Source organism: Aplysia californica, unplaced genomic scaffold (assembly GCF_000002075.1).
Source record: "Aplysia californica isolate F4 #8 unplaced genomic scaffold, AplCal3.0 scaffold00040, whole genome shotgun sequence".
Classification (NCBI taxonomy): Eukaryota; Metazoa; Mollusca; class Gastropoda; order Aplysiida; family Aplysiidae; genus Aplysia; species Aplysia californica.
The window spans coordinates 913,674-927,772 of NW_004797310.1; the positions used below are offsets into that span (position 1 = coordinate 913,674).

The following is a 14,099-nucleotide window of genomic DNA, read 5'->3' on the forward strand; positions in this document are numbered from 1 at the left end:
GGGCTCAGTTTGCATATTTTCAAAATGTTTTTGGCATAAAACCGTGGGGACAGGTAAGTCTAGAAATGTACAAGCACACCTGTTTGGTTTTTTTTTGGTTTTGGGGTTTTTTGGGGGGTGGGGGGAGTTGTTGGTGGTGTACTCGAGTTTCGGATCCATTTTTCCGCACATGCCTGTTGTATTCTTTTATTGAGCGGCTGGCAAAAATTTGATATTGTTTATAATGTCAACCAGAGGAAGCTTAAACTGTAAGGAGTTTAATGTTGAGAGTTTTGCTAATACAGAATTATGTTTATTTGCCCAGTGTATGAAATGGTTTTGCCAACTCTTGGGTCTGGTCACGAATGAAATGGGCTGGATTGGTCACAAGCATAGCTTTTTTTTCTTCTGGAAACTATAATTCCTTGTTTGGCTGCTCAGAAAGTGATATCGAGTGGTTGTGGCCTACAACCACGTGGGCGGGACATCATCTTTGTGGATGGGCGTGGTCAACAGCAGAATCGACACACCAATGGGTGGTTGTAATGGACGGTCAGTATGTGGGCGTGGCCAGTTGAACTTTGGGCGGGGCTGTACATCTGAATGTGGGTGTGGTCAACAGCAGCATGGGCGGGGCTGTACATCTGAATGTGGGCGTGGTCAACAGTAGCATGGGCGGGCTGTGCATCTGAATGTGGGCGAGGTCAGCAACAGCATGGGCGGGGTGGGCAGTCGTCTTGCACGTACTGGGCGGGGTTGTACTCTCCTGGCTCACATGTACAGCACTCACCCAGCCTCTGGACCGGCACGGGCCGGCAGTCGCAGATCTTGGTCTGAGATTTAAAGAAAGCAACAAAAATTAAGGATTACAGCCAGGTACTGATAACTCAAACACGTCGGGAAATGGCAAATGTGTTCGACACAACTGTTATACTTGGTATACTGATGAGGAAATATTAAAGAGATACCAGTCAGGGAATGGCAAATTCCATGAGTTATCCGTGATTTCGAGTTTTCTGGGTTCATGGTATCTGTGCTTGGCTGTATTTTCGTTGCTTTATTTTATTTCTTTTTCACTTTCATTTTTAAAAGAAAGATTGTTTGACGTTGTCGTTATGTTTGTTTAGCAGTGTGGCGTCCTTGCAGTGGGTACAACTCCTGCCTTGTAATCTGAAGGTCTCGGATTCTAGCTCTTTTAATACATTTCTTTTAAAGTACATGAATATAATTGTGTTTTACGCTCCCATTGACACAATTTTGATCACTTTTGATGGCAAGCCTCGACCCAGCATGTCAAGGCCAATTCGGCTGAGAGGGATCTAACGTCCCACCAAAAAAGTAAAGATACTCGATTAAAAAATCTTCCTCACATGGAATTCGAACCACTACACCACAGACTATCCATGTATCCATGTGTTGGAGCAGAGGAACGCCAAGAAAAAGAGAGTGAAGTATCTGCTTTTATTCATGGTTCAAGGGGGGCAAGGTAAACGTTATAGCGTGCACTATTGTAAAGAAATATGTTACCCTAATTTGGTTTGAACTGATTGGTTTGAACTTACTGGTTTGAACCTGAAGAAGCCCAATGTCTCCCCGTAAGGAAGACCCTCTCTTGTAAAGGCTTGGTTGTGTGTGTTGTGGTAAGGTGGCACTGAATCGTTGTACTTGGAGGCCGTACAGCAGGGGTGTAGTCCCCGGCCAAACTTGGTGTTGTTGAAGCATTGGCTCTAATGAGAAGATAGCCAAATTTGGGTATAAAAGTGGGGGGTGGGGTGGGGGGGGGGCGTCAGTCTCAATCCAGTATCGTACCATATTATACTACAGTAGTCTCCGCCTAAACGCACGGTGCTCGGGAGGGCTCCTTAGCGTGTGTTTATACGGAGCGTGCGTTTACATGAACTTTAACAAGGGGAGGAATGGACGCAGTCATCTCAATTCGTCGTTATTACTCTAGTGATCTCCCTTGAAGAAGGGGGTCATTTTGGCGGGTGACGACATCAGACTGTTTTGTGAAGGATTCCCCGACAGGGGTTAAGAATACAACGGCGTTGAATGGGGTGGGGAGAGAAAGACAAACTCAATGTAATGAATCTGCACTATAAACGTCGGGATCAGATAGCCTAAGAGGAAACTGTTGGAGATATAGATCTAGTCATAGAGACGACAGACCAGCAACGTGGTTTTCCAAGCGACCACGCCCGACCGTAAATTCATGCAGAATCATCCTCGAGAAACATTTTCTCTTGTGATTCACCGAACAAGTACCGTATAACTTCTTCGAGCGCAGCTTATTAGGCTTATTTGGCTAATCTTTAATCCTATAGGGGTCTGTCTCGTGTTTTGCGGCACTTTTTACGCATGTCGCGCATCAGGCCTAGATCTAACAAAACATTATACGCAGTCACTCAAACTCAAACACCAGTCAGAAACCTTCTATCAAAGATACATTTCCAGTGACCAATCAAAAAACATTTCAGTCTCCCCCCCCCCCCCCCACACACACACATTTAACCGACCAGCCCTAGACCGAGACCTATGCGTCAGTGAAAAGTAGGGTGTGTAAACGCTGTCCATCACTCTCTTTGTACGGTGTGAGGGGCACTCTCACCAAATATCCGGTTTTTCTAGTAAATTCTAGACTTGTCTTATGCAGGCTGTGCAGGTTGTAGTGGAAATTTCCCCTTGCCAAGCTTAACTTGTCGGCGTGTTTCGCGGATCGGAGCGTGCGTTTAGAGGGAGTGACCGTGCGTTTGTACGTCTAAATTATATAGTAAAAAAAAATCGCCTGATGACGAAAGCGTGCGTTTGAGCGGAGCGTGCTTTTGTATGGCGTGCGTTTAGGCGGAGACTACTGTACAAATGTACATGTATATCAGAATGCTTTATTACTAATTATTATTATTATTATTATTATTATTATTATTATTATTATTATTATTATTATTATTATTATTACATCTTGCCATACAAGCCAAAGAAACAGTTCCACATAAGTGACCTCAATGGTTGTTACGTTGACTGACCAACAAGGTTAAATTCAAGCTTCTGTGATGATCCTCAGCTTTTTTCACATTATATAAACTGCGTCATTTCATCGTGGGACTCTACTTAATACTAGTGAGTAGCCAACAGAACTGTTTCATTTTCATAAGAATCTGATTGTGTGCACGAGAGGGCGTTGATTTAGATTTCAATACTGGGCTCACTAGTCCCGAGAAGACATGACAAGCTACAAGAGAATGCAAGGAATGGGCATTGTTACCGTGTGGGGGATATCGTGATGCGCTGCAATGTTTTCAATCCAGACACTAAACCCCCTCTCCTCCATCCTTTAAAAAGTCGTCTTTTTTTCGGGTTGCTAAAGCAATGAATTTTCTTAAGTCTCTGTTCATTTGGCCATATCATGTTAACAGACATTTAATCGTAAATACTGTCTTTTAGTTACGTGTAGTAAGTCCCCTATGTTACAAAAGCCCCCCTAAAATAAAGCAAAATAACAAACAAACAAAAACCCAGACAAACAAACAAACGAAAAATAGAACCTCAGAACACAAGAAGACAACTTAGCCTTGCACTGTTCCACACGAACTTGGAAAGGTTGCACCGTAACAAAATCTAAACTAGTTTTCAAGTTGTTGTTTTTTTCAAATGGGAGCTTTGGGTTTTTTGTCTTTCATTAAAGCTGAAACAGAGGACACAGCAACCATGCTCACCTGAGGAGGTTTCCCCCGAGATCTGTAAGCTCCAAATCTTGAAATGGATTTGCCAGGATTCTGTGGAGTTACAGTGCAGTGTATTAGTAGTGTAATACATTTCGTAATCTTGACGAGGTGTCAGTTGGTAAGTTATATTTGATGGTTTGCGCATCCATCAACACAAATTAGATCATTCTGGAGGCAGGCTGCTTCAATCCTGCCTGTCTATCAGGGCCAACCTGGATTGGGAGGGTCACTGCAGATGGACAGGGAATGGATATATTCTATCAAAATGTCTCCCCACACGGGAATCGAACTCTCGTCTTCTGTGTGCGACTGTGGAGTGCTCAACACCTGCACCCCAGACACAAGTGCCACTTTGCGCTATTACTACATGTATTGTCGTGTTGTTTGATAGTGTTGTTGCTATACCGCTTTCTTCGAAGAATTTTGCGTTGTCTGATCCACATGGTGAGAGATCCCCAAGCTATTGAATCGCCTATTTCCAAGATTGCTACACAATGAGACTGTTGTATTGCTATTGTCATGTTGCTGTGAAACTATCGTGTGATACCGCTCTCACTTTCTGAGACTGTAAAGTTTGTAAACTTTCAACGTCATAACATCGTCGTCAACGTAAACTTGCAACACAATATTATGCCACTTAATTGACTTTGTTGCGGGTTCTAATTGTTGTTGATGCTCTTTCTGTTCTTGATTTAGTTAGAAAGTGATATGCAGAACAGGAAAATCGGGAACAGAACATCACTCAGTTCGAATTTAAAAATACTAAGCAGACCGGGATAGGGGTAGGGAGCATTCATGCCCATGTTTTGCAATGTTTTACCATGAGATTGAAGAGATTAGCGTAGTTATTTAAGGAATTGATAAATCTAAACAATATTCTTTATTTATATTATATATTTATTATGTTTATCAAATAAAATATATACGCGTTCCAATATCGATATCGTGGTCAAGAAACTTACGAAAGGCGGAATGAGTTTTCCCTCCAGATACATTACGTCTCCAGGTCTGGTGCGGAGATGGCATTCAATCTATAAATGAATAATGTTCGTATTTATTTACAATTGCACTGCAAGCGGCCAAAGATTTACGGGTACATAAACAACTACTGTATGATAGTTAATTCCTCTATCAAATTTTAGTTTAGTTCCTTAAAACGAATTGCAAGAGTGATAAGGAGATCATCATCATCGCCAAGTACCAGATAATCTGCATAATAGACATCGGCGATCATGGTTCTCCATTCATTTCTTTGCTTGGATGCTCCAACCCCCGTCTGAAGGAGGCAACATGGTAGCACAGAAAAGATGTGAACAACAGGGGAGATAACTGTATGCCACCGTCGTGGAATCAGAAGATCGTCAGTTTTGGGGCACATGGAGTTTTATTAGTTTCATCACACAGCCTATTTATTTAACTTGCTTTGGGCTTTGGGTCAAAGAGTACCCATCGATCTTGAATAGAAGTCGAGACATTTGCAATTGAAAGAGGTGGGGATTGCCATGTGTCAGAGGTAAAATTAGCCAGAAAATGTGGTAATTGCAAATTAACATTTTTTTGTGCCTTTTAGCAATATGTACCAGTAAATCCCCCACAGAAATACGTTTTTTTAATTAAAATGACATTACCTAATAAAAATAATATGTTAGGAAAAAAAGTGGTAAGAATTGCCCATGGAGAGGAAATACCAGTTTCTTTGATTATATTATTTTAATGAGCTTCTGATTGCACCACGATGTCACACAACTTGAGAGGGAAATGCTGAACCTAAATGGGAGGAAAGGACAAAAAAGATATGAAGGTGTCCAGAAATATTGTCCGGGATTACTGAAAAGCATCGTTTCTCGAAGACAGACTGAGATATGTGAAAGGGTGATTGATTTGTAGAAAATATCTGTTCACTACAGGTTTGAAATTCTGACGTTATTGTGATCCAAACAAGCAATTTACTCCTCGATTCGGCTCCGAAAACGCGGAAGACTTGCTTTTTTAAAATTGTTGTTGGTTGGGCGTGTTGAGGTTTTTTTTTGTGGGGGGGGGGGGAAGGGTGGCTCTTTTTATATTCTGTTTAGTACTATTTTACTGATCTCACAGAGTGTTGTTTCTGGAATAGTTGTATAACGCATGTAAAAACGCTCTCTCCCAATCTGGAAATTCCACGGCCGATCTCTGTGCGCTGAAATGGATTTTAAGAGTAATATGATAGTGACTCCGTCCTATAGAAATAGAACAACTTGGTTAGAGTAACTGTCCCCGCGGTTTTAAGCAAAAAAAGTCTGAAATTATGCAAACTGAGCCCAAAAATGTGAAATTATGCGATTCTGTTAATTTTAACAAAGAATGATAAAGGTAAATAATCAGAAATTATGCCCCCCCCCTCCCCAATAAAAAGATTAAATTTTGCGGGCTGCATAAAACCCCGGGGACAAAAGTAATGGTTTCCCCCTCTTCATAGATAATACGTGAGTTTAAATTTTAGGGTGCTTTCAACAATATCGAAACCGGAAAAAGTAACTGAAATCATACAAAGCTGTCCCCGTTGTTTTATGCAAGAACAATTTTGACATTTTGCAAACTGAGCTCAAAAATGTGAAATTAGGCGATTCTGTTAATTCTAACAAAGAAAGATCAAGGAAAATATTCAGAAATTATAGAAAAAATGATATAATTTTGTTAAATTAAGCGGGGTGCGCAAAACCGCGGGGATAGACAAAGATGATAATTTTGTTTTTGTGTGTTTTGTTTCGCAGAAATGAGTGTTCTTACATATGGCTTCTGGTCGTAGGCTTGACCGTTGTAGAAGATGACGTCAGATCGGCACGAGCAGGGGTCCTTGATACAACAACCCTCTACCGAGCGGGAGATTGGTACGCCGTTCACAACGTACGGACTCCTCTCTGTTTTGAAATTTCCCTGGAATTGGCAAAAGAAGATAAAAGTTGGCAACTGTAACTTATTTAGTTTCAGTGAGAGTTTTAGGTTATTTGGAATATAATAAGGACATATAAGTGCTGAAGATTTGAGTTCATGAGGTGTAACAAAAGAGTGACAACAAACACAAAAAGGGAGGAGAGATAAGGACGATGAATGTCACCAATCACTCGTGACTGTAATTCAGGGTCGGCTTCGGTATTAAGGACGCTTTTGTCTCTTAAAGTAGGTAAATGAGAATAGTGGAGAAAGGGAGTTGGAAAAGAAAGGGGAAGGGGGGGGGGGGCGCCGTATGTGAATGAATCGTGTGGAAGATTTCGACGCAGTTAATGAGGTGTTTGGAATTACGAAAAATTCTTTTTTATTTTTAAAGATTAAAACCAAGCAACTTAAGATGTCGCTTGGTTTCTGAGAAAAAGTCTTACATAAAATTAGGTAAAAAGATCTTAAAGATTAAAACTTGATCCTTTGACCCAGAACCCCTTTGGAAAATGAGGGTCCCTTCAATTTCAGACTGGTCCAGGTCCAGGAGGTATCGTGATATTTATATCAAGCATGTGCCTTTATTTTTTTTAGCTTCTAAACGGTATTAGATTGTTGGTAGAAAAGGAGGTGCTAGTCGAGTGGTTAGGCTTCCGACTTGAGATTTTAAGAAGTTGTACTTTATCTCCGGAAGGACGTCTGTACTTTAGGAAAGGTACTTTTCTCTTGTTTCCTCAGCCAACTCCAACTCCCCGAATAGGTATCAATAATTGGTAATTGACGAAGAATTAGTAGATTTGATATCGGCAGGAGCCTAACAGAATGCAAAGCCGTATTGTCTACTGGGGGATCAGAATGACCAAGAGAGTTATTGCGAAGTCATATCAGCCAGCAAAGGTGTCCATAAATATTAGTAAGCATAAAATATTGTTTGCAACCTGTTAAAATATACCAAGCCCAGAAAGCAAAGTTTTATAGAAGATAGAAAAAAAACAACAACCGTTCCATTCTTTTAACAATTTTACCCACTTTCTTTTTTCTTACTTTTTTCTCAACATTCAGATTTTGAAGTTTGACAAAATATTTATTGAACATGATACCTTAATATTAAGAAACTGCAATTAAAAGAAATAAAAATGTTGGGCTTGGTACATTTTAACTGTTAGCTGATTACAATAATAAATTAGAACATCTATATTGCACTGTGCATGTAGCACAAACACTAACTTTAGCTTTCGAGTCTCAAATGCCAACTTTCTGCTACAAATCGGGCATGTTGCAATTAATTCTGTTTGTTTGGATTTGTTTTAGAAGCATAACATTGTGATATATATAAAGTGGAACATTGCACAGTATCATTGCTTAGCATAACTCTTTACAGCACTTTCATCTTGCAAAAATCGAAAAAGCCCTCAATTCCTCGGCATTCTTCCTCTCCCCCCCCCCCCCCTCCAACCGCCCTCACGGATTTTATTTCAACCTCACATATGTTCGACACCATACGGGAACTTCACAGACATTGTTCCTTTGTGACACGAATATTTCTTAATCGTTTTACTTTTGGACAAGCAAAGAAGGATCTGAAAAGATCGTTTGCCCCCCTTGCTCCATCAGTTCGGAACTCTCTTCCCCAAACCTTGAGACATACAACATCTATATGAGTCTAAATTTAAATTATCTTTAAAGACACATTTAATGAAATCATTGTTATGTCAGTGGATTCATGTTCAATACAATGTTATGTAAATGACCATGTATCCATTTATGTATGCGAATTGCATTGTGTAGAGATTTATATTATTTTATTACGTATTCATTGTAATGCTCATTACGTAACGATTTATGGCGTGCACGTGTGATAAGCAAGTAGGTAGGTATGTGTGTGTGTGTGTGTGTGTGTGTGTGTGTGTGTGTGTGTGTGTGTGTGTGTGTGTGTGTGTCTTTGTGTGGCGTGCATGTGAGTGCACGTGTGTGCGTGTTATGTGTGTGTATGTGTGTGCGTGTATGTGTGTGTGTGAGTGTGTGTACGTGCGTGCATGTGTGAATATTGCTCGTACATGCATTTAATATGTAAAGAGCCTAGAGCTGTGTTCATCGGGAGTGGGCGCTATAGTAATGATCTACATTATTATTATTATTATTATTATTATTATTATTATTATTATTATTATGATGATGATGATGATGATTATTATTATTATTGTTATTATTATTATTATTATTATTATTATTATTATTATTATTATTATTATCTCTTTTCAACTTGATCTGTAAATTTCACCGAACTCGAAAATCATAGTTCTACGTTTTTCACTTCGGGAAAACTCACATTTTTTGAGAAATATCGGCTAACAGTTTGTCTGGGCAACTGCGAGGATCCGCTCCCTTCCTCTTGTCGCACCATTTGATGAGCACTGAGGAGGGCGAGTAACTACAAGCCATCTCTACCAGTTGCCTTTCCTGACGTGCGCGTCTGTAACCGCTCTGTGGGCATTGCAGAGAAATGATTCGATGATTTCTACTGCTAGCAAGACTATGACTACTCCAACGCGTTTTATAGTAAAGCTCATTTACCTACGTTGATAATCAAATTGCGGTACCGCGGTGATCTGCAATTGCGTACTTGAGTTGGTATTACATGTCAAGAGAACATCCTTTAACTTTAACATACTGGGTCAAGTGGGGGCTATTCTCTTGAATTTTACCCTTGAGTGGAAGGAAGATTTTGTTGTGCTACAATGTTTTTTATTATGTCTTTCATTATGATACTAATATAATGATCAACAACAGTCTCTTCTGGGAGTATTCCACCTCTTTGTTAACGATCTTTTCAAAATGACTCAATGCTTCACGTATGCGGCGCATACCACCATCGGGTGCCACTGCGAGGAAAGACGTCGTGTTTTGGCAAACTGGGAATCCTAGTGCAGCCGGAAATTCACACATACAGGAGAAATGAAGCCGAGAAAGACAACATTTCTAAGCCCAGAAGGTCTGGGATACTCTGGATACATTTCGCCGACCCCCCCCTCACGTCCCCCGAGTTATATTTCATGCTCGTCGTGTGAAATTATTGCACGGGAAGCTTACCGAAATTTTAAAACATGTTTAAAATTTTCGCCGAGCGAAAAATGAGTCGCCGAGTCAATAACTCGCTCGGGGAAAACTCGGGGAGGACTTGGAGAGTGTCCGAAATAGCTGAGCGTGCAAAATTGCAAACGTTGCCGAGTGAAAGTGACCCGCCGACAAGATCTAAATGGTAGCCGAGTTAGATTTCATACTCTGGGGGTTAACTTATTGCTCCTCGTGTAAAAAATCCTGCTCGAGAAGTCTGAGTTACTCAAGCGCGGCGCGCAAAAGTTGACAGTGTTTGCCTTGGGGATGGTAGGGCCAATTGTCTCCAGGAGCTCTAGAGAAACTCCGAGGAAGTTCCTAAAGGATGCCACATCTTCAACCTACAGTTCAGCCACCAGCTTCTCATACAGCACTAAGTTCTTATGAGCCATGGTCTAGCCCAACAGGTCGTCCTCCACCTTTTCTTCATCCTCTTCTCCCCTTCTTGCACCAGCACCACAGCAAGGGCACCATATATATATATATATATATATATATATATATATATATATATATATATATATATATATATATATATATTATATATATATATGAAGTACGCATACATCGTCTATGTCATATGGGATATGTTGAAGGAAAGAGCACAAACATTTTACTACCCTCTTTGTATATTATTATAACATTGCACGCCGACTAACTTGGCAAGATGGTTAGCATGATCGGCGAGTTTGTCATCGTGTGAAATTTTACTCGGCCGCTACCTTTCTTGGCTCTGCAAAGCGGCCAGGAGTCAAACTAATTGCTCGGCAAGACGCTCGGCGAGATGCTCACCGTCCTAAATTATTGCTCGACCAGCGTCTCACCGAGTGCTCTCCGACACAATAATGTCAACAGTCATGGCCAGATGCTCATCACGATTAGACCCGAATTTGGCATTATCTTATCGGGAATTCATCGTCAATTCTTCTCCTGTATGTGTAAACACCGCATTAGCTTGTACTACAACGAGGTTGAATTAGGCGTTAGTCAATTTTGGGGCTTTTGGATTTGTTGGTACCGCACAGTCTTACAGTCTGTTCACTGGCCTTGGATTTAAAGAAAAAAAAAACCCCGTTTATCTTGAATAGAAGAAGTCGTGATATTCACGATTAAAAGATGTGGGTTTTTTTGTTTGTTTGTTGTTGTTTTTTTTTTGGGGGGGGGGGGGGGGGCGCCTGATAAAATCAGCGAGAAAATGGCGCCAAAGTTTGGAGACTTTCAAAGTTTGGTGTAAGTGGAAATTGCAAATTTAAGCTGATATTTTTTAGCCTTTAATCAACATTTTTTATGGTAAAATGCACACATAAATAATTGTGTTTTAAAAGGGTATAAAGAGTGCTGAGCACGAAAAACAGATCCAATAATTAATAAAAATTACCCAAAAGGTTTATAAATGTCCGCCGTATCTTCGATTTCATTATTTCAACAAGCGCCTGATGTCACCAAAATGCTTTCATTATCATGCTACTAAGTACGCCATGGTGATAATGTTCAGTAAAGGCATGAACAATAAATTGAACTAATAGAAACTCACTCACCCTCTCCCAGTCTTTCATCTTTTCATCTACGTGCACTGAACACAGTGTAGTTGGTGGCTGCCTCAGATTTGAGTGAAAATAAGCTGGGAACTCAGCCGACATCTTGAGCCGAGATGATGATGATGATGACGACGATGATTATGATGAATGTAGATGGTGTAAAGGGATGTGGTCGATAGAGTTACTCTATCTTCTGCTACTCAAAACCTGCGAGGAGAATGTAGGTACAACTGTCTATTAATGAAGAGAGTAACTCCGTGCTATTATGAACCAACAGTAAACAGTTATTACACACATTTAGTTTAGAAGCTTATCTTGTTAGTTTTAGTAGAGGTTTTACGGCGCTCGCAACTGCATAATGTCATATGAGCGCCAAATAAAAAGCATGTCTGGAATAAACTGCATACTTCAATACAGATCTAAGAACCAAAAGCCCCGAAAACAAATGAAACACTGAAAATATTTTTCTCCATAGTAGATATATACCGGTTTCTCTATTTTTTTCATTCACATAAAAATAAATTATGATAATAGCGCTCGGCTATAATATTGTCATCATTCTTGTCTGCCTCTTCCTGTAATCCCGCCTTCTCCTACTTTAGTTTACGACACCTTCGCCCCCCCCCCTTCCTTTCCCCCTTCCTCCTCCTTTTACTGCTGCTATTTGTATTATTATTACCATTAACTATTAATTGCTTCTGCTACAACTACTGCTGCCTCCAAACTCCCCATGCCCTTCTCCTTGCCCCGAAAACCCTTTTATCCTGTAAACTATAATAGTTTTCGATAATATGGCCTTTTCTAGGGGAGATTAGGGGAATCGTTAGAAATCTTTTCATGTGTAGAATGAAGGATAAATCTGGACTGGAACTTCAAGTAGACATGGAATGAACCCTAGCTGCCATGCCACAAAAAGGCTCCTGACCACTGCACCCTCCTTTAAATATTGCATCTCACTTCATCATAGTACGAGTGAGTGGTTTCTTTTTTTTTCTTCTTTTAATCATACATATTATGTAATCACTCATAATCTGATGTCGTGTAGTAAGCATGAATAGAAAAAAGAAGTTGACGGAGACTTGAGTATTGGACTTCCGTAACGAGCGACCACCCGAGCCTACGCAATAAAGAAGGGACTTTTGAGTGGGATATGTAAAAGATAAGGTTTAGTATTTGGTTGACCAATAAAGAAAGTAAATAAAGTAATCTGAATTTGTGTTACATTGTATTCCTCTAGCCTTCCTTTGTCTCTTCACCTGGAAGAGGTATTATTCGTGACATATTAGCATCTGAAAGCATACACAATAACATGACATCATTAGAAAAATCAGTGGCGTGACCGTGATTCAAACCTGTGAGTGAGGGAAGCAAACATGATTAGTAGTCCAGCAGCACAACCACTATGCCAAACAGCTGGTGTTACCAATGATTTTTAAAAAGTTCTTATAAACCTACTTGAGTTAAGTGGGAGTGTATCACCTTTCAAAATTCAAAAAGCGCAATGATTTTTTACATCATTTTTGACGAGGTTCCATCCCAAAATTAGGAAAGCTGATGCGATCGGATTAAAGAAAAAAGTAAGAGAAAAAAGTAAATTTCTGAGTCAACTCTACCTCATTTGCATATTAAAAAAACCGACTTTTGGTTTTTTTGAGATGCCATTGTGGACAAGCGCGACTTTCTCCGTACCGGTCTACTTGTATTTCGTTCTTTTCGTACGCCCGTGTCGCGGTAAGGGATGAATCGAAAAATTATACAAATAACGATTTCATTTCGCACGTATTTTGAAAGGACGAAGAAACGGAAAAGAAAAAACGTAACTCTAAAACTTACCTTAAACAAGGAGGCAAGCCCCCCCCCCCCTCATAAATAAGAAGTGCTGCTCCTGATCAAATTACTCTACGAGAAAAGAAAACCTACCCTTCTGCAACGAGCGACCACCCCAATAAACACAATAAAGAAGAGTCCTAACCCGCACCCTGACCCAACCCCTAACCCTACCCCTACCTCCACCTTTACCCCAAACCTAACCCTAAAAACCTAACCCTCAACAAACACAATACAGAAGAGACCTACCCATACCTCTACCCCTAACCCTCAACAAATACAAGCCTACCTCCACCTCTGAAGTTTTATGACATAATAATAAGAAGAATGTTTGTTCGACATTAATTTTGCCCTTTTCGGGCGGTTTCTTCAAGACTGAACTGAATGAGATATCTTGACTTTTTATCTTTGCCATGGAGGCCTCAATGTTAAGAAATTGCTCAAATTGGGTTAGATTAATTAAACGTTGGGTAGCCTTCCGGAAAGGAAAGCATTTATTTATCTAATACTAATTGCTATCGAGTACCTGTGGACTTACCCTACAACTACAACTTTAGTCACAACTCCGTGTATATTATTTCATTTTCCCTTCTTTTTTTCGACAATAGGTGAAGGAAACGGAAGTGACGAGCTGCGAAAACATGTGACGCAATTGATTTTTAAAAAAGGAAAAATCACTCCACGGTTGTAAACCAGACACAGCTCTATACACTGTCAAACGTGTCGGGCATAAATTCTCTTCAACAGGCAGGCACTTGTCGACGTCTCACGGGAAAATACAATTCGTAAAACACACACATATATATATATATAGAACCCCCATCAAACAATGCCAACATTCTAAAAAGAAAAACATCACATGAGAAAGAAAGCATCCCCCCCCCTCCCCCCGTGATTTTAACAGTAAAAAAAGGATGGTTAATATTGTAATTGTATTCATGTATTCAAAATTGACTCAAGAAAGAGAGAGAGAGAGAGAGAGAGAGAGAGAGAGAGAGAGAGAGAG

The 14,099-nt window shown here is 40.1% G+C and overlaps 1 protein-coding gene across 3 annotated transcripts; it reads right to left on the reverse strand.

The window, feature by feature from the left end:
* Nucleotides 1-270: 270 nt before the first annotated feature.
* LOC101860002 lies at nucleotides 271-13,716 on the reverse strand. 3 transcript variants are annotated; one of them, XM_005092054.2, is made up of 7 exons: nucleotides 13,632-13,716; nucleotides 11,267-11,473; nucleotides 6,468-6,614; nucleotides 4,664-4,732; nucleotides 3,693-3,752; nucleotides 1,542-1,706; nucleotides 271-812 (listed from the first exon to the last, which is right to left on the reverse strand). In XM_005092054.2, exons 2-7 carry the CDS (start codon nucleotides 11,366-11,368, stop codon nucleotides 684-686), a joined length of 672 nt encoding a protein of 223 aa, XP_005092111.1. In that variant the 5' UTR covers nucleotides 11,369-11,473; nucleotides 13,632-13,716; the 3' UTR covers nucleotides 271-683. The 3 variants fall into 3 exon arrangements, with proteins under 3 accessions (XP_005092111.1, XP_012947008.1, XP_005092112.1); XM_013091554.2 differs by having other exon boundaries at nucleotides 13,620-13,680; XM_005092055.2 differs by lacking the exon at nucleotides 13,632-13,716 and adding an exon at nucleotides 8,944-9,098 and having other exon boundaries at nucleotides 11,267-11,356.
* Nucleotides 13,717-14,099: the final 383 nt, after the last annotated feature.